The sequence below is a fragment of the Zonotrichia albicollis genome, chromosome 16 (assembly GCF_047830755.1).
Source record: "Zonotrichia albicollis isolate bZonAlb1 chromosome 16, bZonAlb1.hap1, whole genome shotgun sequence".
Taxonomy (NCBI): domain Eukaryota; kingdom Metazoa; phylum Chordata; class Aves; order Passeriformes; family Passerellidae; genus Zonotrichia; species Zonotrichia albicollis.
Window position 1 is genome coordinate 10,473,801 of NC_133834.1, and position 26,775 is coordinate 10,500,575.

Here is a 26,775-nt window from a genome sequence, read left to right on the forward strand (position 1 = left end):
AGCAGGAGGAATGCCAGGTCCCATGGAGTCATCCAGGTATCCATCTCCTCAAGAGCTTCACCTGGGTAAGCAATTCCACTTCCTGTGGAATGGAGCTTGTCAAGCACTATAGCAAAGATTTTACATCTCAGTTTTCTTTCCCAATTTTCAATGTATACTGTGCAGAAAGACTGTCTTACTTAGTACGGATTTGAAAAATCAGCGCTTTTCTCCCTAATATGAGCTGGATCTGAACACAGAACAATCCCTGCTTGCTCCAGAAGACTGTCTTCATTGCAGAAAAGGTGGAGATTTGGCACAGCTTAATTATTTGGGTGTTTTAAATTATCTGTTAATGTAACATGAAGTATCATTATCTGACAAACGTGAAATCACATTGCTTGTATACAGAGAATTATGAGTCACTGAGAGGAAGGTCAGAACTGCCTAGTGAGAGCTGTGCACTGAGTTTCCCTGTTCTTCCACATTTCACCTGTATTTCAGGAGTTCTTGTGGAATATATATATATATAAATTATATATATATATATATATCTGTTGCAATATATTGCAAGGAATCAGATCATAACTTTTATCTTTTCCTTTCTGATGTTACATCACAGTCAGTCGTTGTGAAGATCAATCCTAAATTACTTAATGACATGTTTAATAATAGTGAAATAATACACCTGCTACGAAGATCAGGTATCAGATGGAAATGGCTGGGACGCTGCTCAATCAGTATTTTCACACTGGATTTTGGGCACCATAGGTTATTTCTAAAGGACCTGCAAAAGAAAAGCATTCTTTGTACTTTGTAAACTTAACTTTGCTGTTCCAGAGTATGGCACTGGGGACACAGAGACAAATGGAGATGAACAGTTTAAGGGAAAGCACATTCCCTTGTGCCCTTACACTGAATTCTGATCTGAAACTGCAACTTCCTTAACAAGCTTTGTTACATAAGGCCCCCAAAATGTAACAATACTCATCTTTTATGTGCGGAACCGAAAGCTTTTAACAACTTATAACAGGTGTTTTGTTTGTTAGTCATCCCACACAAAAGGGTTTTTTTCAAAGGAACCCAAAGGATTGGCATCTAAATCCTTTTGTTCTGTTAATGAAAATGATCAAGAACTCCCACTTTGTGTTTGTAGAGAAACTATTTCAGTTAACTGAGCATGAAATGCTTTTCTGAGGACACACTGAGTAGCAAAAATATAACGGGAATGGATGAACCCTCACATTTGTGCAGATGCTCCTTTCTGCTTAAGCAAACCCACCCCTGAAAACTTTTGAGCACACTGAGCTCCCATTGAACTTAGATGTGATGGTATTTGCAATTTAATTGCACAATGGATACTTGAAAAATCTGTTGTTGCATATACCAAGATTAGCTACAAGTCTTTCTTTGTTTCATGCCTACGTTAGAAAAACTCAAAATTACAATTTCATATTCTGTGGAAGTAATTTATTTTTTGGTGTTGTACCTATCCAGAAAAGTGCTGCATGCTTTGTGTTGTTAAATGCAACTAGTAAAAATTTCTGGGCTTAAAACCATCAATCCATATAATAAGTTTTGTTACTTATTTGTGTTCAGCAGAAGGATTAGGATGTTTCTTTCTTCAAAGATATTGTGCAGGTTCAGAAAGATGTCTTCAGTCTTCTTCACATTGTACAAACATGTTTTTTTAATAGCTGGAAATGAGATACTCAGTTTGCTGTAACACCGCAGCATTTACAGTGTGTGGTATGACTGTTAAATCTATAATAATTTCTAGAAAGAATTACTATGCCTTGTAAGGAGATGAAAAATCGTATTTTGAACATTTCCCTTCTTGAGGTTGTTTTGCCTCTGATATTAACTGTAAATCAGAGCCATGCTTAAAGATGTTTTGCCTCTGCATAACTAAGGAAAAGTAACAAGCTAAGCTATTTCACAGAAGAAGTAGTTTTACTGCCCATGGAAAGTCTCAGTAATTTGAATATATGTTGGTAAAGCTCTTCTGCCTGGAGTATTATTTGCTTATGGGAATAATGCTTGGGAAATCTCTTGATGTGTGATATTCTTGCAACTAAATAAGTTGGTGCATCCTTAAACAGAATGCCAAAAAGAAAATGTAGATTTAATCAAATGTGAGGAACAGTGTGGGTAGTCAGAAAAGTAGGTGCATTGGAGTTTTTTGTCTGCACATTTCTGTTACATTACCTCACGCTCCATCACAGAATGCAGTCAGTGCTTATGTCCTTATCTGGATTGGGATGGGGGAAACTGTTGGATCTGCCTGCAGCTGAACTCCACAGCCTTCCTGAGCTCTTTCTGCTGTGGATGCAGCAGCTCTGAGCACTGGAGCCCTTGCCACTGCTTTAGCACAAATGTATTTGTTTTGTGATTGTTCAAAGGCTCTGCAGTGAGTGCCAGTGAAATACTGTTCATTGTTGGTGTATTTTGTGCTGCCTTCTTATCAGTAGGATTAATTCTAGGATGAGCAGTTAGTCACCCTCTCCTCTTCAGCTAGGGTGATATGTAAGTATGGATTTAGATCTCAAATCAGAAATTTTGTAACTGAACTTGCTTCTGACCTGCTGCTCTTAAACGTACAGTGGAAAAGGAAGTTAATCTCTAGATTGATAGGCTGATCCCTCAGTCTGAGAAAGCCTGTAATATCTATTAGCATAACACAAGAGCAGCTGCAGTTTTGCCCAGAGGCTGGAGATGGTGCCTGAAGAGGAAAATAGAAAGGATAAGCATAAATGGAACTTCCCTGGAGTACAGTCCCCTCTTCAGATGTGCTGATTATACCTCAGAGCAGAGGAGCATTCTGAGCATTGTGAAACTCTTCCTCCAAGAGGAATTTAATGTGCTTTGGGTGAGTTACAGGGGTTTTGTCACTTTGCTTTCCCAAGGCAGGTGAGTCAGGTTTGCTCCTCTTCTTGTTTAGCACCCAGACTACCTGGGGAACCAAAATGCCTGTCTTCTTGATGAGATCAAGAGTCTTCAATCTCTTATCTTCCTCTGATACTTAAATTTATCCTACAAATCTCTGTTGCCATGGAAAGCTGCTTGGAATGGCTCCCTTGAACTCTGCTCAGCCTTCCTCTTAAAAAATTCCCTTCCCATCTGTCTGCCTGCCCTCCCCAGCTTGTGTCTGGCTGTTGGGTTTCTCTCTGGTCCAAGCAGTTCACAGAGGTGCTGCTCCAAGATTTCTGGCTCATCAAGGAAAAGCACAGTTACAAGCACACAGTAAAAAATTAAATTGGCTTTTTAAATTTCTTTTATTCTCCTAATGTTCTATACTCACCATTTGGTGGAAGGGGGTGGAGGAGGAGGTTGTTTGTTACCTTCGTTTTTACTTGCTAAGTGGAGATGTATGGAAATGACTTAGTTAATGGTTTTCTGGCTTCTCATCCTCAACACAAGTGAGAAGTGTTTTAGCATTCAGTTGAGGCCAAATGTTTTTAGATAAGGAGATGATATCTTAAGGCATTTTATTTATATTCAATTAAGCTTATCTTTCTATATAGTGTATGACATTTATGCTCACGTGCAATACATACTATAAGCAAACAGCCTTTTTGGCTTAATTCAGCTGCTATTAAATCCTATATTGCTACTGATTTTGGATTTAATGCCAAATTCTTGGCCATAGTTCTGTTTACAGGATTAATAAGATTGGATAGTGTTATTTTAAAAGCTCCTAATGGCAAAAGCTGTAAATTTTCGTAACTTTTGTCGATGTGTGAACTGTAAGTGGTTTGATATTGCAGGATTTTCCTGTGCAATACTTGTGCTAGAAAAGAGATATTAACAGAAAATTAAACTTATCCTCAACCACCCTAAATCTTTGTTCTAAGCAACTTTTCCTATAGATTGGGGTATACAATATGTATGAAAATGACATTTTAAAAGTCATATAATTATGCAAAGTGCTTAGGAGTCTTGCATACTAAATAGCTGGAATGAAAATTTGTTCCTGGGAGGAATTATTGCATGGCATTGATTCTTGAAAGTTTCCATAAGCTGTTCAGACAACTTACATTTTTTGATTGCACAGCAATAGTAATATAAACACATCAAATTTTACTTAGCTAAAATATTACCACTACATATTGTAATTTAGCAGATACTCAAGAAGATGTCAAGTAAATTGGATTCTAGCACATTCTGTGGATGGCTCATGGTAACTTGTGTGCCGGTTTAAACCTATGGTACGGTAGAGTGAAGTCAGTATGGGTAACTGATTCTGGAAAGAGAATGAATTAGGCTGGTGCTGTAAAAAGCTGTTAATCAGACAAAATGTGACCACTGTGCTTTTTAAATACTTATGATATTATCCTTTGGGGCAGTAAGGTATGTAAGTCTTAACTATTACAATAAGATTTTATTTACTGAAAATCTAAAAAATATGAATTGGCAAGCTTCAATTCTTATTTAAAGAGGAAGATAAAGCACTATTTTTAATTTTCTGTCTTTCTGGAGTTGCTTGAAAACTTTAGAATCTTCCTTTGTGTCACAGATCCATCTGACTTACTGAAACCTGGCTATCTGGGATTCATTTTGGACCTGGTTAAACCCCATGAACAGGGCTTATTTCAGGAAGCATAGACATTATCAGCAGGATTGTTTTCAGGATTAATAATTAGACCTAGCTGTCTGTTCCAAGAAATAATATAACACACTGTAACCTAAATGCTTTGCTTTTATATTCATTTAAGTTGCCCAAAATGCCCATGAATCAAGAGCAGCTCACCTGTGATGGCCTTATGGGAGCAGATGTGGTTCAAAGTGAATGAACTAATTGATTTGATAGATAATTCTCTACAGTCAGACTGCAACTGGAGGAAGGTGAGGTATTCCCCATGGCCCAGTGTTTGTTTTGGTAGTAAAAAGAAGAGTGATATGAAACAAAGGGAACATTGATAAATAAAGCCCCAGTGGAATATGAGATGTAGTGGGGATGGACAGTCCATATATAAAGATTTTTGTTTGTTTCCCAGACATCTATCCAGGTTATTTGATTGGTATCCTTCATATATCCTGTATCTTTATGGTATTTTATTTCAAGAGATGAATTATGTGAGTTATAAGGAACTACCAGTACTAGGAGAGGAAGGTTACCTTGACTTTTCCTTTCTCAAAATGCCTGTGTGTATCCCTGCTGGATTTCCTGAGTCTTGACCTTTCACTGGGTTAATTCACAAGCTCTCTGATGTTCTCTTAATGCTTTTTATTTCTGATACCTGGTGAATAGCCTTCTATAAGGCTGAAAAATGGTTTTTGTTTCTGAAAATGCACCATGGTTTTCTACCTTCCAACAAGTGCATTTTGATAGTTTTGCAGTAAAATCATGGTTTGGGGTTAGGTTGCATGATTTATTCCTTTTTCGCAGTCAGTTAGGTGGCCTGTACAGAACAAGTCACCCTCACTGTGTTCTGAACTTCCTTGTGGGGAGAGCAGGAACTGGACCCCATTTTTTTTCCTAATGCTGTCACCAAAACTTTGTTTTGGTGTTTCAAATGTAAGTTGTTGGCAGATGAATGTTCCCACACAGCAGAAAGCCAGTTACCTTCACCAGTATTAACTGGAGTAACTTCACAGCAATTGCTTTTCCTGTCTTTGGAAAGTCTTTAATTTTCCTGGTTGCTCTCCCCTCATTCATGAAAACTGCCTGAAGAGGTTTCACTGAAAGGACAGACTCAAGCTGCAGAATAGCTGTTACTTACTCAAATAGCAAAGCAGCTCCATATTGCCATTTTGTAGACCCACGATTTTACCCTTCCTCATTGAAATATTCATGGTAAACATGGTAATGCAAAACATTTCTTTAACTATGGAAATTAACGTCTATCTAGAAAGAAGGCATCTTGTAAATAAACTTTGCATCAAATGAGCACCCCAAAATCCCTGCTGGTTCATGTGAACATTCTCAGGATTTTATTGCCTGGTCGCAGTCTTGTTGGCTCATTTCTTGTTGGCTCATTTCAGCCTTTGAAAACATTTTTCACCTGTCTGTCCTGGTTGATCAGGAGCTCACACTGAGCCACCCCAATTTCCAGAGTTTGAATAATCTGTGAAAGAAAACCCAGATGGTGAGTGAGCTCCAGCCCAGGAATGGCTCATGAGCTCTGTGCAAAACCAGTCGTCTTCCATAATTAGGTTATTTCACTGTAATCACATATTGAGTTACTTTCATTAGACATGACAATCTATTTTTTGAAAATGTAAAGGATCAAACCCAGGTGACTCTGCAATGATTGCTATAAACCCTGTTTTCATTATTTTCTCTTTGTTTATTTGCTATTCTGGTACCCAAAAAGAAAAAAAGCAACAAACTTCAGCTCTTTTAACAGGCCTAGGTAAGCCAAATAGGTGGTATAACATTAAATGGATATAATAAAAAGGAAATAAAACCCACAGAACCTGTTATCTAGCAAAATTCTTAGGATGAAGCCATGACCTGAAAATACAGAAGTCTGCAAAATGAATTTCTGCAGACTCCCTCTGGAAATGGGAAAGAACATGCTTGATTAGGCCAGTGCTAACCTTTTGAAATCATGTTTCTCTGGTATTTATTCCGTGAAATAATAAAAGGGGACATGTCAGATATTAGAAACCCATAATGCACTCCCTTGCGTTCTATTGCCCTTCTCTAATTCAGTGTTCCTCTCCTAGAGCGAACTTTTAAAATAAAAGTAAGGCTTCAGTTTGTCCTTTTAGTTGACCTTTGTACATTTAGTAGCTGTGCATTTGCAGCAGTTAAATTACAGAGTAAGAAGATTTCCACCCTTTTTCTGGCTCTGGTTTCACCATATGTGAGGCCAGAGAGGTGGCAGGTCCTTGGGAAGCAAGGATTTTCTGCTTTTTGTAAGAATGAGTAAATTACTTCCACCCTCACATCTTGCTATGCTTTGTATGGAAGTACAAATTTTTGTATAACCTCCCTCAAATTGCTCCCATGGTGATAATGGAGGAGTTTTCTCCCTGGGCACCTCAGTGAGCTGTTTGTGTTGGGAATTGCCTGCTCTCTCTCTTAATGAATAGAGGCGGAATTTAATAACTTAAGGATTCAAAAATATGCAGGGTGTCTTGGAGGAAAGGTTTTCCTTTCAGCTCTTCCACTTCAGTGCTTGCATTTACTTGCAAGTTTGGCATGGGGAAACAAAGGAAAACCCTGTGGCTGGGGCCTGGAAATTCATGGCAGAGAAATGCAATTCACCTCATGTTTACCAGGGAATCAAGGCACCACTTCAAGTAGTCCAAAAAAATGGTACCAAGTTAATGCCTTGCAAAATGCATGTTTTTACCTACATCTGAGATCAGCACAAATAATTTTATCCAGTGTATTTTTGATGTGATGCTAAATTATTCAGTTGAATTCATGACTAACCTCTGGCTTTCATTATTTCCAGTCTTTATAAAAATGAAAAATAACTACGGTATTTCATTAAACAGGGAACAGCTTGCACTGTATATGGAGACCTGGCACCACATGCTGTAAATCTTTATGAAAATGGGTTGTCTGATTTACAGTGGTGAATAATCAGAGAAAAATTATTTTTGCTGATCTCTGTGAAGGAGAATAAGAATGAAGCAATTAAGATAGCGTTAAAGTCCTACTTGTAGTCCTGTCATGATAATCTTGCTGCTATTTGAATAAAATCATCCTCTGGATTGCTTTTTAGACTCTTTCATATTGGTTTTTCCCTTCCTGTCATAATATTGTCTTACCAGTGAAGTGATTGTCCCTTGCTATGTCTGCAGAGAAGAAAATTGATTTGCTTCCATGTTGACCCCAGTTTTGTTCTGGTTTAGAGTTTAATTTTCATTTAACAAAAGCTACACTAGTTTAGATAACAGGTATTTCTTTCCTCAGCTGACCAACTCCTGCAGCCTTTTCCCTGCAGGCAGAAAGCAGCACCAGGGCTTCCCTCAGTGGGAGTGACCCTGCTGGGCTCAGGGAAAGGCCAGAGCTGGGAAACTGAGATGTTGTGACAATGGCTGAGGAGGAGATTTCCAGATAAATATTCCAGTAATTTGCTGGAATTGGGAAGTGAAATGTGCATTTCTGACAACAGTGACAAATTTATGGGCTGGGTACACTAATTAAAAACAACTTACTCCAAGATATGAATGTGGAAATGACAGCAGCAGGGGAGCTGGGCTGCTCTGTGCCCGAGCGTGGGAACGCTGAGGTGCCCTCTCCTGCAACCACAGAACCTTGTCACATACAAAATTCAGGAATAACATTTTGCAAGAAGCAAACTGAAGGATTACTTCCTTCTGCTATGAAACATATGGGGAGATGTTTTGCTGTAACAGTACATTCATGTGCAAGACAGAAAGAAACAAAATGTTTTCATTTGCTCTTTATCTTCTCACTGCTGTTTCTTGTTCACATGGATGTGGTGGAATCTAGCTAAGAAGTTGGAAGAGAAAAATACTTCCAACTAAATCTTTACTCATACTAAATGTAACGTCTTGGGATTGTCATGCTTTGAGATTTATCCGAGAAAAATTCCTCTGTAAAAATTTTCTTGCCCTGGATAAATTGTACTCCTTCCTTGCAACCTCCACCAATAATCTCAATGGTTGGAGACATTGAGGATTGAAAGTAAAATATTTCTAGTGTGCATTCAAAGCACCTCTGATATTACATCTGTATTCCTGCTTCAGCAATGATTTAGATGGATGTCTCAGTACACGACAAGATGACAGTTAAATGAAAATAACGCAATAATTTTGTTTTTTAAAAACATCCCTCTAGTTTGCATTTGAATGTAGAAAATTGGAACTTAGTATTTTATTACACATATGGAATTTAAGTCTGTATAAAGCAGAGGAATAATAATGCTTTTTGAAAAGAATGTGAAGCTTAAAACCCCCCAAAATGAAAGGCTCTGTAGATGTTTAAGAATACAATAGTTGAATCTGATACAGTTCTATTTATTTATTTGCTATTTTTTTCACTAAACTTCACCCTTCCCCCCCATTTAATGGATATGTCCTTGAATATTCTCCTTATAGTCATTTAAGTATCTGCTGAAGTTCCTAAGGCTGCAATTTCCTTGTAATTTTCCATCTGTTTCAAATGCATTGTAAATACAGTCAGGTCTTCAGGTCCATAAAAGCATCCAGAGAAGTCAGTGCAGTTACATGGAATTTCTTCAGATGAGAATCTCACTCAGGATGTTTGTGTCTCCATTTTTCCTAACCCCAAACTTCTTTCCACTGTATAATTACAGGTGTTTTTTAGCATTTTAATCGCAAATTGATTAATGGTTGCCTGATTTTGACTAGACTTTGCATTCACAGTTACAGGAAATGGGTTCTTGTAATATGGGCGTGACCTTTACAAAAATATCTGAACTCCTTTCATAAACTTTTTCTAACATAATATTTACTGAAGGAAAGGATTTACTTTTATGACTTCTCTTTTGTCATCAGCTTGCTGCAATGGTGACACGGAGCATTGTGCTCAAGACTGTTCTTAATTGCCAGGGAAGATGCCAAGGACTGCTCTAGGTTAAAAATCTGTATTTACTAGTTAGAAAGGTCACACTTAAAAATGTCCATGTGATTTTTTTTTTTTTTTTTTTTGCCCTCAAATGTTGGGGGCAATGCCCTCATTGGAGAAGTTCCTTGTGATGCACAAAGGACCAAGGTGTATCTATTGCTTGAAAGAATTATTCCATTGCTATAAAACACATACAGAAATGGGAAGAGTTGAAAGGATATGATGGATACAATCTACTTAATCTACTGTAAATGGTTTTACTTTTTACTGTTATTTAGCACAATCATAAATGGAAACAAAGATAAGAGTTGGAGAAGAAAACTGAAGTGATTGGCTTTGAATTACAATATTTTTTATGATCAGTTAGGAGCTGCACCAAAGTTGGATTCAGGGCACTGTCTGTAGGTATCTACTTTACTTTGAAGTAGTAAATCAGTAATTAAATCATTAAATGCTGACTCTCAGCAGCTTTTCTGTGTGCTGGGTTCCTTAAGCTGTGAGTCCCCACATGAAAATCTTTACTGGCTTTTACGTATCTAGTCCAAGTCACTGGGAAATAGCTCCTTGTAGAAATCAGCAACCAAATATTCCTCATTCAATTCTTCTCCAAAACATATTTTATAACATTTGTAATTAACCCAAAACATTTCAAATCTGTCTCTGGCATTCAGAATGTCATAAGGTACCAAAGAAGCCATGGCAGATGATTTCATTACCACCAGCAGTGTGATTTTATACCTTCAATATCAGTCTTCAGGTCTGACACAAGTTGTAAGATTTTTATTGCTGTCAAACTATATAAAATCCTGGTACCAGCTTCTTAACTCTTGGAAAGTAATAACACTCTTCATCTATTTAAAAAAGTACAGACTGTTTTCTTGGAATAGATTTGCAGAGCTGAGCTCTCATTCTCACTAATATTTGTATGTTTAACACCACCCTGCCATGAAATCAATGAATCTGTTTCTGTTCCCTGCAAGTGTAAAAGAGGATAGCAGTTTGTGACCATGATCATAAAACTCTTTAAATTAAAAACATCATATGTGTCTTCCTTCAGAAGCCTGCATAAGAAATCTTGAATGATTCATATCTTATTTTTAAATCATAAGCTTTTGTTTCACCAGGAGTTCATGCTTTCTGTGTCTGAAAATGATGCAAATAAGTTTCCTCTATTGGTCAAGAATAAATACTGAAGTAAATATAAAAAAGAATAAAGATTATACTGCTTCCCATGTATAGTTTAGGCACTCTAATTATTGTATATAAATGCAGAATGTAAAATTAAAAAAATAAATTTAGATCATACAGCAGCTTAGTAAAAATATACCACTGAAAGTGTTTGGAAATTTAGTGCCAACAAAATGAATTGTGCTGCCTATTTCTGATGATGTCAAAATAAGCAGCACCTGCCCTTGTACTGTATAAAATGTTATGAATTCTGTAAATCATAAGACAAATATTAGAAACAAATCTGTCTTGGGCAACATTACAGAGCCATTGCAGACTGTGAGGCCGTTGTTTGAAGTTATTTCCATCTAATGAGGACACTGACAGATTGCTGGTTGTCCTTGGAGTCCCATCCCCTTAATTCTCCATCAGGCATCAATGGGCTGTGTGCTCTGAACGGAGCAGGACCAGCACTGAACTCAGTCCCTGGGGACAGAAAATCTCCTTCTGCAGAGTCTGAAAGCTTGCACCAAGCCTAGTGAACCTTGGAGCTGAATTCCCACTCAGACATTATGTCTGGAAGTACAGAGCTCCTCCAGCACGTTCATTGCAGTTTATTTCTGTTGTAACTACAAATTGCTGTGAGTTTGTTGGGTTGCATTGATGTTTTTACAGGAATGTAAAACTTCCTGCTGGAGAGTTGTTTAACTGTGGGTGGCTGTCCCCAGGGAGCTGCCTCAGTAGCTACTGATTTGAGTTTTCTGCAAGTGATCCAGCACTTGGAAATTTCTCATGTAAATATCAGTTTGGTTTTTTTTGGCAAATATTTTGATTAGCTATAAGTACCTTTGGTCAGTGTTGCTTACTGATGGTCTGAAAATGATAAACCACAGAAAGTTACTGGAATGCAATGGAAGTTTGGCAGCTCTGGTAGAACAGAAAGCAGAATTAGAGATTCTGTTCCCTTTGGAGCTGCACCAAGTTGCTAATCTTTTGCTGTGTTTGGTATTTTAGGATGTCATGTCCACGTTCTTCCAGTTTGGGGCTTCCATCCAGCAAGAAGCCATTATCATGCTGAAGATCATGCAGGATTATGACTGGCACGTGTTCTCTCTGGTGACCACCACTTTCCCTGGATATCGAGATTTCATCAATGTCATTAAGACCACTGTGGAAAACAGCTTTGTGGGCTGGGACATGCAGAATGTCATCATACTCGATACTGCCTTTGGAGATGATGCCAAGACCCAAATCCAGCTGAAGAAAATCCATTCATCTGTCATCCTGCTGTATTGTTCCAAGGATGAAGCTGTCTACATCCTGGATGAGGCTCGCTCCCTGGGCCTCACTGGCTATGATTTCTTTTGGATAGTTCCCAGCCTGGTTAGTGGTAACACAGAAATCACTCCCAAGGAGTTTCCTTCAGGACTCATTTCAGCAGCTTATGATGAGTGGGACTACAGTTTAGAGGCTCGGGTCCGGGATGGCCTGGGGGTCATTGCCACTGCTGCCTCAGCCATGCTGGACAAGTACTCCTTCCTTCCTGAGGCACGGACGAGCTGCTACGGACAGCTGGAGAAAAACGACCGGCCCTCTCAAACCTTGCACAAGTAAGGATGATTGCTTTGGGTCATTTTAACCTCTGCAGCCTTGATAGTTTTCTCTTTTATTGCCACTGTATGTTTGCTGAAGGGGAATATTGTTTTTTGCTAATCCCATTGAGCCCCTTTTCAGCAGGGGTTTTCAGATGTTGCAGGAGAATGTGCAAGAGGACTTGCAGCACTGATAGATTGTGGTGGTGTTCACAGGGGTCCCAGGATGAGGGAAGAGATGAGAATCTTGACTCCATGTTTCAGAAGGCTGATTTATTATTTTATGATCTATATTATATTAAAAGAATATGGTATATTAAAACTATACTAAAAGAATAGAAGAAAAGGATTTCATCAAAAGGCTTGTAAGGAATAGAAAGGAATGAAATGATAATAAAATCTTGTGACTGACCAGAGACAGCTGGACTGTGATTGGCTATTAATTAGAAACAATCACATGAGACCAATCACAGATGCACCTGCTGCATTCCACTGCAGCAGATAATCATTGTTTACATTTAGTTTCTGAGGCCTCTCAGCTTCTCAGGAGAAAAAATCCTAATGAAGGGTTTTTCAGAAAATATGTCCATGACAATGACAATAGCTGTGCTCCTGGAGGTGATGGGTGCTGTGGAGAATAAACACTGCTCAGAATCTAGTGTGGAAGATGACAGAAATTGGTCTGAGAGGGTATGAAGCTGAGTGAACAAAATTGGACTGTTGTGTGCTTTAACTATGAGGTAAAATTGCCAAAAAGCTCTGGAGGCTGAGCCTGTACCACTTGCATCAGCAGGAACCTGGTCATATTTTAGAGGACAAGCGATGTGCAGCATTAAAGCACTGTCCCTGGAAATTATAGAAGTATTACATTAGTTAGGCAGCTTTTATCACATGAGAACTGAAATCTGTTCCCTTTACTTGTAAGGGTATATTTTTGTCACCTCTGATAGAATAACTGTGAAACTTAACCAGCATTAATCCAAGCTGACATAGGTGTTTTCTCTAAACAGTTTGTTAGATGGGAGCTGCCAAAGTTTAATCAGGATTCTTATTTTGTTATTATTATTTTTTTCTTTTTAATTATCCCTTTTAGACTTGATACTTCTGATTACTTCTATCCAAAATGTTGCATGGTAATATATTTCTTTATCTGGTCTGTGAGAGGAAGTAGGATCTCTTGCATATTTTTTAATAACTCTTGTCAATATGGAAGTTACTAGGAAGTATTTATGACCTTTGTTCTAACCAAATAGTGCAGATGAAGTGCTTTCTACAAAAAAGCAGGCACAGGAAGGAAAGCTGGTGCTGATTTCAAAAAGGAGGTTTTGGAACAGTTTTAATCTTGAGATGTATGTGCATATTTAGATTAGGGGTTGATTACCACACGATGTCCTGGAACAGTTTTCCATGAAAACAGCCTCTTTGCACACAGCATTCTTCAGAAGCTTTCTTAAAAGCCAAATACAACTAAGTAAATGGATTTTAACATTTCATTAGTGAGAACTTGCCTTTAGTATGACACTTGCAGGTTTTTTTTGTGCTTCCTTTCCTATTTTTGAACCTCTGCCTCTAAAACTACAAATTCCCTGGAGACATTGCCGAAGCCCCACGATTCTTTTCCTGCTTTTCCTACTTATTTTAATTACCAAAATAACAAGGTAATGCTCTAATCCAGTAACTTGTTTGGTACTTCCGGCTTCCTAAGCTGACCAAACCTGGGAGAGAATTCTAATACAGATTTTCGGTATGTTCTGGAGTCACTTTGTGGGGCAGGATTTGCCGCTGTGGGCGGCTGTGTGGCCCAGCAGGGCTCTGGGGAAGCCGTGGAGTGTCCCTGGCGTGTCCCTGTGTGTCCCTGGGCTCAGGGCAGAGCAGGGCAGGCACTGCTGAGGGACTGTCCCCCCATGTCACCCCCGTGCTGGCTCTTGGTGTGTGTGCTGGCAGTGCCAGGGAGCAGTGGGAGCCTCCTGTTCACCAAATTCTGTGCCTGAACTGCAGCGCCTGACCTACAAACCAAGCAGGCACTATTAATAATTGAACTCCAGTTTCTGTGAAAGTTAAGTTGTATTCTGTCCTAAGTGTTGGGGTTTAAAATACTCTTGGAAGGGGCACAAAAACTTGACCCTGGTTTGAAAAAGGCTCCTACCCTGTTGTTTGACTAATACACTAGTGTAGACTTGAATTAAGTATTCAGAACCCAGCATAAGCTGTATTTCTCTAAATAATCTTTATTTTCTCATTAAACCTGCATGAGTACAAGAACAGGGCTTGTGAGTGCTGGGGTAGTGAGATTAGACTTCACCAGGAGATTCTGCAGCACGCAGTGCATGATGCACCCAGGAATTATTAATAGGAGAAGCTGTAGTGCACTGTGGTTAAAAAAGTCTCCTCCTGATGTGAAACACTGAGCTATGAAGTAAAAATACCTTTTCTGTACTGGAGATTCTTTGAGCTTCTCCAACCCCACAAGAACAAGAAGTAGGCTGTTTTTTAATTTAGAAATGTCAGAATTATACTAAAATAAATAAACTTTAAATAGTCGTTCTTATGTAATAACTCCCCAAGACTATTCCTGTCACATATAATCTGCTAGCAAGTCAAGTACATACAAGCATTTACCAGGACTAAGTAATCCTGGGGAGCTGACCAGGCTCTCCATGCCAAGGTGAATTACATAAATTCATTGGACTTTCTCATCCTCATCATTAATTTTACTTTTCTACTTTACATGAAAAATCAATGGCCTAATTGGGGTTTTATTTTGAAATGGAATCTTCACAGTTTCAGATCCCAGACGGTGCAGTTTCATATTGCAAACTACAAGACAAATGTATATGTTCTGTATTATTAAACTAACCTGAGGAAAGGATTTTGGAGGATGTTCCAGTGGAAAGGGCTAAAGGAACTGTAAATAAATTATGGACCTCGGGTCTGCTGTGCTCTACCCCCATCCATCAGGGAATCAGGGCTGGGTGCATCAAGAGGATGCTGCTGCAAGCTCAGGAACAGAGAACTCAGTGGAAGTCAAGGAAGGGGCTGTGTAAGGGGATGCCTGAGCAAAACAAAGCTCAAAATATAGACAAACCCCAGGAACTTTAGGCTCCATCTATTGTAATGGCAGTCTAATTCAGCTTTAAACCCAGGATAGTATTCTGAGGCTATGATATAATAGCTAATTTGCTTGTAAATGGAAGTTAATAATGCTTTAAAAACATCTAGATAGCCATTTTATGTCTGTGAAGAAATTCTATGCAAAGAAAGCAGTGAAGTAAAAGCTCCTCCTCCCTCTTTCTCAAATCCTTTGAGTATTAAATTGGTTTGAAGGTATATTTGTTTTGAAGCACACAATTTGTCTTTCCCCCATCACTGCAATTCTGAGATGCATTTATTGGCTTCTTAGACCCAGAAGAAAATAAGGTTTGCTTTAGTTTTTGGAATGATCTGATCAATGCTCATTTCTGGTACACATAGGAAAGCCAGTTTTTCTCTATGAATAAAGGATTTATAATAAAATACAGGGCTCATTTCCAATGCATTAAAAACACAGATATATATGTATATTTGTATCTGTATTGATTCAGATCATCTTTTTCTATCAGTGTAAGACCCAGGTCTCGCAAGGCAGAAAACCACTATTGTGTGAAATACTGGCGCAGCAGGATAAATAGAATTAGCACCTCATTAATGCCAAGTCAGTTGAACAAACTCTTTTTCTCTCTAAAAAAGGGAAAACACAGAAGCAAACAAACAGCAAAACACAATAACCCTGCCAGTCATGGAAAATGCTGCTGCTTTGTGCATTGAAATGGTGCTGCTTTGTTCACAAGAGTACTCATGGTGTGTATGGAAATCCTGACCCCGGGAGAGACATTTCACTGCAGCATTTCCAACCCTGCTGGTCCTGAAATGCAAAAAGATGTGTCTGCCCATAGGTAGTCAGGTGTTTGCCATGTGGGGTAAGATTCTGTTCTGCAATGCAGCCCAGCTGTAGAGAGGATTTAGAGACCCATCCTTCAGCAGTGAGGGCGTAGGTTCAGAGGGTATCCTACCCTCCCAAGCACAATTTCCTTTATTTGTCATCCCAGGAGCAGGAGCAATGGGCAGTCCACAGGGCCAGGGACAAAAGCTTATTTGTCCTTGCTGTTGTGCTGCTGCTATCCCTCAGCACAGCACCTTCTTCAGAGGGAGAGGGTTTGCTGTCCCCCTTGTCCTGATAGTCAATCACCAAGTTCAATATTTTGATTCCAGCTTCCATCATGACAGATAGATTTGCCTCTTTTTGAGCAAAATCTGCGATTAAAGGGACACAATGGTTTGATGAATAATCCAGCAAATCTGTTTAATATTTTCCCACTTACAGATCAACAGCCAATTTATAGAGGATTTGTTCATTTTAGTCAGAAGACTTGGGAACAATATGTATCATCTTCTTTATTGGATGATTGAAGGTGTATAGATATTTAGCTAATTATGTAGGAGTCCAAAGGAAAACTAAACTTCACAGGTAACAAAGGAGAGGCTCTGTAGGGGAACACTGCCCCAGAGACCCCAGCATGGTGCTGGTTTATTTACAAAGTGATTCAAGAAATTACTGAAAATCTGTATTAGAATTTTCTCCCAGGTTTGGTCAGCTTAGGAAACAGAAAGTACCAAACAGTTACTGGATTAGAACATTACCTTGTTATTGTGATAATTGAAATAATTTAAAACAAGAGAACAAGCATGGCCTCTGGCAGTGGAGTGGAGCCTGCCCTCAGGGCTCAACATCAGCATATCAGAAAATGTTCCTGGAGCTGGAGCTGCTGCAGGCACCATCCCCTGGCAGGAAACCAGGCACACATCATGGGGAGGAGCTGGGGATGCTTCTGAGGTGGTGCAGCAGTATGTGATCAAATTAGGGCTGGTTTTGGAATGTTGATGCTGATAATAGAATTAACTTGCTAAACATTCTGGTTTTCAGTTACACTCACCTGTGGCACACCCAGGGAGCTGGGATATGCCCGAATTCCTAACTGTGCTCCCTCCCTTCGCCTCCCTCTCAGAAGGGTTCCCCAGGAGTTTTGCTGTTTGTCCGCAGAGCTGGGGCACGATGACTTTCCCAGGGCCAGGGCAGTGAGTGCTTGGAGGAGCAGCTGGCAGGAGGTCCCAAAGCTGGCATGCTGCTCCTTTTGCACAGTCACTGAGCAGATCCTCCCAAAGCTTTACTCATCCTGCTGGCTCCAGGCCTAGGGAGACACAGCTCCAAAGCAGGGGACCCTTGTGCAGGAATGAGGGCTGGGAGGGGGAGGAGGAGGCTGCACAAGAGGAAGAAGTGATTCTGCATCACCGCAAAAGGTTTGAATTTAGAAAAAAAAAATCCTACATAGCATAAGATATAGAATTTACTTTAAAAAATGCATCAGTACCTTCTTTAATAGAGTTCTATTGCAGATGTATTTCTGTATGTACTTCACACATTATATAGTCTACATTAAGTACTTTTTGATTTAATATTACAGAGGAAATCTGTTTCTTAATGATAAATAATGTGTCTTGGGGGTTTCTACTGATAAGTATCATTCAAATGTCATGGATGAATCATAGCAAGGAAGTTCAGCAGTTCAGAGCCTCAACAAGATAGAGAAGAAAAGACAAAATTTGCATTCACTCCTGCCTTTTTAGGTATGAGGCTGAGTGAATGCCAAGCCCAGATCAGCTGGCTGTCTAGGTTATTAAAATGGTTGGGATTACACTATTTGCAGGAAAGAGAAATATCTCCAGATAACATGTTGGTTTTGAGGCATTTCATCTGCTTTAAATCTCAGTTTGGAAATTCCTTGTTTGAGAGAGAAGAGGGAGAGTTTCTCTTATGCAAGATGTATTTCCCCAAGCCTCTCCTGCTTCTCTTCATTGCCTGCAGTTCTCAGAGATTTGAAATTCTGCCCCACGGTGAAGAAGATGCTAAATAAAAATGATAGTCCCTGATGATGGCACCAGGGGAGTTTATCAAGTGTGATTATCTCATCTGAGGGCAGAAAATGTAGCTCTGAACTCAAGGCAGAGAGGAGTCCCCTGGTCTTTGTGCTCCCTGCAGCTCTCAGGCCCTGTGCTTTGTTTTACAGGTTTAGGGATTAAGTTCTCTCCTCAGAAGGTGGCTTAGAGGTGACACATTTTCATCAATGCCTCTGCCTTCCCCATTCTGTTTTTCCCAGCTGCTGGTGTGTTTGGGAGCTGCATTCTGGGTGAATTTCACACCAATTACAGACAAGCCCCTTGATGCAGAGCTGATTGTGTTCCTGAGCCTGACCAGTCCTGGAGGGTCTTTGGGACTCAGGTGGGTGGGCAGCAGAGGGTCCCTGCTCAGGATGCTCCTCCCTGGCACCCAGAGGGAGCACCTGGACAGTGCTGAGGCTTCACAGGTGCCCTCACACCCACCTCTGTGCCATGGGATTGCTCTGCTGTGCTTCCACTCTGTCCTTGGTGGCTTTCTCAGGTCACCCTGAGAAGTTTTTGAAACCAGGGCTAGGGTTCATCTTTCTTTGGAACAAAGTGACCTTAATAATTTACATAAAATTATAGGGTTTTTTTTCCTTAAAATAATGCCCAACAAAAAGAAATGCCATAGCCTGCAAACACGTTTGCTTTTTCTTTGACAAAACCTCCAAGATTCTGCTCCAGGATTTCTGCTGTTCTCATCCAGTATAGGAAATCCTTAACAAACACTCATGGATGAGGAAGTCCATGTCTCCTGTGAGGAGTCTGGCCAGAAAGGTGCCTCTGTGTCAGCAATATTGGATCCAAGCAAATGGTGCTCAGAAAACTGAGCCCTGATCCCTTTGGCAGTCTTCACCCATTTGTTAATTGAATTGGAGTCAATGAAGTTGTGATACTGTTGTTACAGGGTAAGAAACCCCAGCTTTTTCAGTATGTTCTGGCTTTCAGGGTAAAGCTAGAATTTTGACAGGGATAAATATTGCAGTTTTGGCATTAATCTGAAGCTCTGTGTGAACTACTTGATCTTTCTGAGGCTTAGAAAAATGAAGTTGGAAACCTTTAGAGAAGTTTGTAACCTGGGTGCTTCTAAGGCTTGCTGTGAACACAACAGCAAAAGTGCTTTGCTGTGGTGTTCCAACACTTCTCAGTTTTTTGGGGAAGGTGACAAACAAAAGAGAATTGTATAAATGTTTAAAAGTGTTTTTAAATACATAGTTAAGGTTTGGTTCTTTGCATGATAAAAGACCTGTTTTGGATTCGATGTGAGACCAGCTTAACTTCTGTCAGAAAAATGGTGCCATTTTGTATCACCTGGGGAATCTTACAAATTTCAGTTTGCAAAAGTTAATTAAGCTCTCAGTGTCATAATACCATCACAAGGCCTTGTGCTGTCGTGCCTTTGCAAAGGCTGTAGCTTTAATGAGGAATGAAAACAGATTAACTGCAAATCCAAGGTATGTCGCTAATTGCCCCATCAAAGTAAGGAGTTCAAATAACTAAACACCTCATTTAGTTAAGAACAGGAATTTGCATTTCCAAAGCTACTTCAGAAATATATTTTATCCAATTCACAAGCCAGAGACCTCCTGCACAGAATTAACCTTGGGTAAACTTAAAACTCTAGAAGACTAACATAATATAAATTTTTCACAGCATTTTTCCTAACCAGGAGAAGACAAGCATTGGGCATTTTTTGTAGGAAAAGCAGTTTGGGATCTTGGCCAGTAAAACAGAGCAGGACTTCTGTCCTTTGCAGAGGAAAAATGACAATTCAAAAGCAAGTGTAGGTTGTAGGCATTGATTTCTGGAGAACACAGCAGCTGATGAATTTTGTACAGAAGAATGTGCTTGGGGAAACGAGAATCTCTTTGAAGTTCTTTCTTATTGCTGCAGTGTGAGAATCTGGGGTAGCTCAGAGTGCGTCACTCGCACCTTTGTATCAGGATCAGAGAACACAATTTTAAGAGACTTTTCAGATTAGGGAATTAAAAAAAAAAAACCTCAAACCTTGCAAAATGTGTTTCCTTACTTAATAGCTGGTAAATTCACATGATTTAAAATATACACTGAGCTCAATTTTCCACTTTAGAGTTGTGGTTCATATTAGTCTTTTTGGAACACTTGAGCTTCAGCACTGCACCTTGTGGTGGCCCTTGCCTGGCTTCCAGGCTAGGACATTTGAACATTAAGCCCAAAATATGATGAATAGTGTTTGAAATAATTTGACCATTAAGCCTGAAATATGACGAGTGGTGTTTGAAATCAGGTGATCCTACTGAGGAAGGGTTCAAACTCCCGTCCAGTGACCATTTTCAGTGTGGTTAAAAGCCCAGGTGAGCACAAAAGCCTGGTGCAGTGCAGGGTGTGTGTCTGGAGTCCCTTGGCAGGGGACACACTGCTTGGCCTTCAGCTCCAGTTTCTGCCTGGCCTTGTCAGGTGATTTATTAATTGTGAGGGGTTTTACCTCATGGGTGTGAACTGGGGCAGGGTGCAGAGGTGCAAATGCAAGTATTGCCTGTTTTCACAGCACATCCTTGGTTTCCTCTTGTGCTCAAAGCCCAGGCATTTCACTCCCTGGGTCACAGTGAATGTTGTGCTGGTTCCCTACATGTGAGCACAAGTAAATCCTGTTTGGTGTTTGCTGCCTCTCAAGGTGGCAGACAAGCTTTTTGTTCCCAAGCAAGATCTTTCACTGCTGGATGAAAAATGGAATATACAGGAAATTAGTTCAACTGGACAGCAAAGTTCTGTCAAGGGGAAAATTTTGACACTGGAAGTCTGTAATGAAATGTGAGTTATTACAATGGGTGAATTTACAAATTGCTGTCAAACTGGTGCTGAATGATGTTAATATGGCTGTCCAGGTGCACATTTATTTATTAACTGTTATGATACAATGCCATTATTTCTTCTGGCTCTATATATGTTTATTTAGTGTGCTTCTGCTACTGGGATTTCAGGCAGCTATGTCAATACAAAGCCTTCTCCTTTGAATCTGGAGCTGAGGAATTTTGTCTGTGTCACATTCCCCAGCAGATTGTGCTGCCACTACTGCTAAAAAAGCCAGCCATAACAACCAACCAACTAACCCCAAAATCCCCTCCAAACCAATATAAACATATAAAACAGTATTGGTGTCTTGTGGGTAAATCACTACGGGTAATGTATGAATAACAGTGAATTTCTGCCCTTCAGAACACATCTCTCTATAGGATGGACATCTGAACTTCTGTCTACATCAGTCTTGGGCTGAATTTCTTTCAATTAAATACAGTGACAATTCAGAGCAATTCAATGTGAATAACTTCAGACCACAGAGATGGGCTGGGGGATGCATTGTCTTCTTCCCAAGACTCTGAATTGCAGTTCTACCTCTTACTGTGGGGATAGCCCTGTCAGCTTTACACTAACAGTGTGGAGTTTTGGTTTTTTTCAACGAAATTTAAAAAAATTTCATTATTTTGTATTTTATTTTGTATCCTTCTATTTGTCCTTATTCAAAACACTAATTAATTCATATGTTTTTTGAAAACTGTTGAAAATTATGCTAAACACAAAAGAATAAAAACATAAATCCTTTTTCTTCTGAAATTACTGAACTGAATATTTACCAACACCTTCAAAGCTTTCATGTGTGGTTTTGGCATTGGTAGAGTTTATGCTTGTCGCACAACACCACTGTGTGTAGCTCCAGTTTTGGGAGGAGCCGACAGGACTCTGGAGGTCTGAACAGGGGAGCACAGATTGGATGATTTGAGTATTTGCTCTGAGTATTATTCAGTGACACAGTAGTACAACGCTACCCACAGAGGTGATGTGGGTTTGTTTAAAATGCTCCTGAAAAACTGGTGAGGTTGTCCAAAGTGCCAGAAAGATTATTCAGGGAGGGGACAGATTAATCATATGTAACATGGAAGCTGTTAAAAATGATGACTTGCATTATAATTCACATACCAACAATATTTTGCTTTGTCTTGAGCTGTGAACTGCCTTGAAATGCCCCGAGTCCCCACGCTGCAAGCACAGGATTCCCACAGCACTGGCTGGTGCATGGATCTCCTCATCCGTGCTGCTGGTGACTGCGCTTGCTGCTCGATAACTGCTGGACAGAGAGCCCATTAATTTTCCAATGAACTTTTCCTCCTTGCCTTGCAGGTTTATGATGAATGTGACGTGGGAAGGCAGAGATCTGTCCTTCACAGCAGACGGGTACCAGGCGCACCCCAGGCTGGTGGTGATCGTGCTGAACAACGAGCGTGAGTGGGAGAAGGTGAGCGCTGCTGTGGGCCTGGGGATGCATTCCTGTCACAGCTCAGGGGTCCTGCTCCTGCAGGTGTGCCACAGCTCTCAGAGGGGACCATTTTGCACCATCCTGAGTATATCTGATGGGCTTTAACAGATCAGTGAAGAAAAGCCATGTGGAGTTCAGATTTCTATGAAACGCACCTTGCATTTCCAGTTCTGCTTAAAATGTAGCAATGGAAAATGGATAACTGAAAAGTGTCCAAAAGTTTAGTCGTCAGCTACTTGATTTTGGATGGGTTCTTATATCTTGACCACTCCATCCCTTTTATTTTCTTGATTTTGTATTTTTTGACAGTTTTTATAATAAAAAAGGTGTGCTTTTTACTTTTAAGTAAAAGCACACTTAAAAAAACCCCAACTTGTAATGTTCCTATCCCTGTTTACCTAAAAAATTCAGAATCTTGACTAGTCCAGGTAGACGAGTGATCTCCATATAGACTTCTATATAGACTAGAAGGAAAAATGTTCTAGCATCAATGTTAATCATATATGCAAGTAGTAAATGAAAAAGTTTACCACAAGCATCATCTCTTTTAAACTCCAGTCTCAGCCTGTGATTTTTTTGGCTCTGAGTTTTGCAGGCTGTGGCCCTATGTTTAAAAACTTGTTTTAGGAAACTGTTTGTAATATAAGACTGTAGGAAAACATACATCTAATCATCCACCAGTTTTATTTTAAATTCATGAGATGTAATTCTGCATTATCTAAATTGCTGCTGAAATTTATGAATTCTTTTTCTTATAGTTTTAAAACCCCATTGAATCAGCTTAAAACTCCAGTTTATAAGACTACAAGACTTTTCATGATGATGAATAATAATGACAAAATCAGAATTACTGAAGGACATCTCAATAAATATGCTAGTCATGCAGAAACACAGAGAGTAGTCCTAGATTATGCTGTGTATTTCTTTATGTTCATTTGATGCAAATTTAATTCTCTGGATAAATTTAATCCTCTCCAAATGTGTCAATCTGAATCTTTGGAGGAATCATTTGCTCACTAACTGTTATGAAAATTTCTTACCCTATTTTAAAATTCTTCAACAGTCTGCATATCATATATAATGTTCTGGAAAAATATTACACTGCTTGGGGAATATTATTAGCATGAGGTGCCAAAGGAAGAAAATAGGCTCAAAGAGGCAGCCAACAATGCTTATGTTAAAATAATTTCATACATTTTGTACCTTGAAACTTCTCTAAAGACACCATTCAAAGGACAAGGAGAGATGGGTTTGATTTTTTTTTTTTGGAAAATAATCTAACAGCAGCAAAGAAATACTGGATATGTGAATCAAAATTATTTCCAAGAAATAACTGGAGTCTGTTTTAACCTTCCAGTGAGTCCCTGTCGGAGGATGAGGTTTGGGGTGGGTTGTGCAGGGCCTGCCATGGTTGCAGGGCAGCAGTGCCCACTCGCCTGCAGTGCTGGGCTCCCTGGAGGCTCGTCCTGGCCTTGTCTCTGCAGTTTTCCAGCTGGTGAATCCCTTCCTGCTCTCTGTCGGGTTTGAGGGGTTTCTAGGAGGAGGAGCAGAAAGGGATGTGTGTGCTGGTGTGTGGCCCTCTTTGGAGCCCTGCTGGTGCCCAGTGGGGTGAGGAGTGAGGGCAGGGCAGCTCTGGCGCTGCTCCAGAAGGGCTGTGGAAAGGGGCCAGCTCTAATTAGGAATTCTGTCAGAGGGCAGCCGTGAGAGGCGGCCAAGAACGCTCTGTCACCACCAGGCTGATTCTCCTGACCACAGGCTGATCCTGCCTCTGTGGATGAGGACAAATAAAGTGACTGATCAATTGTCCTGGCACGCTGGATGTAGCTCTGGGCTGTCTGGGCACACCCCACATCTTTTCAGCAGAGTGTCCCCATGCACTTCAGCCCCATTGACTGAGAGATTGAGGAGGCCTTTCTCTTCCACATGGTTTGTTTGAACAGCTCTCTAGTGTTGTCTCAGTGTTCTCTCCAAGTTGCAGGTTTTACCCCATATCTCTTAAGCAATTTCTTTCCTCTTGTTCCTTTCTCCTTGAGCTGTTTTGCTCAATTTCAAAACTGTCAAAGTTACTCATCTGAGATCTAACATTTGCTGCTCTGAGTTTCCAGACAGACACTTGCTTCTCCTTTCTCTTACAGTGTAGCAGGGATATCACAGAATGGTTTTATTGAAGTCTTATTAAATATCCTCAATCCTATATGGAAAAATCAAGTTTTAGTATCTAATTAAATAATTTACTCATGTGAAAAAATGACAATGCAACAGCCTGTAAATCCTCATAATGTAACTAATGTGCATACTGCAAGTAGCTAAATTTATTATTTATGTAGAAAGAGTAATTGTGTTTTAAGTGAAGAATTTTTTACCTGGTATCCTCCTAAAAATTCAAGATTTATTTTTAAAACCAACTCTTCTTTTTTTTTAAACTGCTTTTATTCAAATACAATTTTTCTTTGGTTTCAGAATTGATATACTTCACTTAAATCTTAGGGTTATAGAGAAGCTGTTCTACCATAGCTGGAGAACATTTATCTCACCCCTCAGAAAAAAAGTTATTTTTTCTTTACTCAGTATTGAAACTTTGAGGTGGTAACTTCACATGTAAGTGGGGTTGGCTGAGGGGTTTGTCCCATATCAGATGCTAAAGAAAGCTGTTTGAACGATAATAGTTTGAAGACTGAAAAACCACTTTTTGGGCATGTTTCACAGGCATCCAGCAAGATATTTTGACAGATCCTAAAGCAGCTCTCAAACTTCTGACACTGACATTCAAATTCTTGACAGGCAAAGGGGATGCTGTTCTCAGGCAAGAGATTTTTAAGACGACAAGCTTAATGTGCTCGTTAAAGTGAAACTTGATAAATTTACCAGAGTTAGCAGTATTGCCCAAATATCAGCAAAGCCCTGCAGGATCACTGTGCTGGTGCTCAGCAACCCTCAGAGGTTCAGCAGCCCCAGCTGCAGCTCCCCTCTTCATGTTACATCAGAGAGGTGGGACCTGTGTGTCTCACCTGGCCCATCAACCTCACAGTCTGCTAATCTGGCTTTTCCCTTTTTTTTTAGCATATTTTTAATGTGGAAATAAACAAAGTCAATCCAATATTAAAGTAATATGCTAGAATATGATTAGCAGTGGCAAAAGTAGGCAGTTTAATTAGCAGTGTGTATCACATATGTTAAGTGAGGTGGGGAAGACTGCATTTAAAGATGAGTGTGTTCCATGTGTAAAGATAATGAAAAATTACTGATGCTCCAGGTAGATGCAGATAAAGTTACCATGGCGGTCTGTATTCTGGGTGAATTTGCATACTACATGGCACAATTGCTAATGAAACACCACTGCAAGAACTGTTCCTTTAAATCCAGGTTTATTCTAAGCAGAGCCTGTCATCTTTAACTTTCCACTAATGCGGGATTTAATGCAGAACTGGATTTTTCTCCGGTTAAGTAGCATATGCCAGGTTTACAGGCTCTGTGTGGGGTTGTACACATTTGTATCTAAGTAGGAAGGAGTGGGCAGAGGGTGCATGGTTCCTGCCTGGAATAAATGAACCAAGGTCTTCATGGAGAGCTCCATCTGGCTACCAACATCCACTGTCATGTAGCCCAGAACAGACAGCTCCTGGGGCTGGCTTCACTGGGCAGGAGCTGAGAAACCCAACCCCATCTCAGGCAAATTTCTGACAGAGCTTTTGGTCAGAGTACCGTGGGGATAAAAAAGTCAGTGAGGTGCTCCATGGTAATTTCTTGTGAAACCTCGATTGATTTAAGCAAGGGTCATGACAGATGAGAGATCCTTGTGTCTCCTGATGGATATTCCCTAACACTGGTGAGAAATGCAGATATTTTAACTAGAACAGATGAAATTGCCTGAGCTAATAATCTGTTTGCTGGGGTATCTTTTGTCAGTAGCTCTGTGCTGTAATGTGATATATTCTTTTTGCCCATAGCAGAAGCAGCAGCATGCTCTCTAACATCTGTTGGGTTGTCATTCCCTGTATTCCATCCTTGTTGTTTTGTGTATTTAGCCTTGCTGTAAATATGCCTGTCCTGACACTTACTGTCAGCTGAAAATTGCATGTTGTTTCTGTATCAGTGAGCTTCTGCCTAGCCTAAAGGCCTTTCCTTTGACCTTTACTCTGCTGAATTGTTTGAATTGCACCAACTATTATGCAGCATTTCTTAAATCATGTATTCCCAAGGAGGATCCCACCTCTTTGCTGTTGTAAAGGATTCATAACTCCCATGGAAAGCAAAGGTGG

General features: G+C 39.9%; 1 protein-coding gene across 2 annotated transcripts in view; it reads left to right on the forward strand.

Annotated features, from left to right (window-relative positions):
- GRIN2A (glutamate ionotropic receptor NMDA type subunit 2A) overlaps window positions 1-26,775 on the forward strand; it is a 156,919-nt gene that overhangs the window by 72,452 nt on the left and 57,692 nt on the right. For both annotated transcript variants that reach the window (XM_005487641.4, XM_014267491.3), the window contains exons 4-5: window positions 11,675-12,270; window positions 22,381-22,495. In XM_005487641.4, coding sequence (XP_005487698.2) covers window positions 11,675-12,270; window positions 22,381-22,495 — 711 coding nt within the window. The remainder of the gene's footprint in view (window positions 1-11,674; window positions 12,271-22,380; window positions 22,496-26,775) is intronic.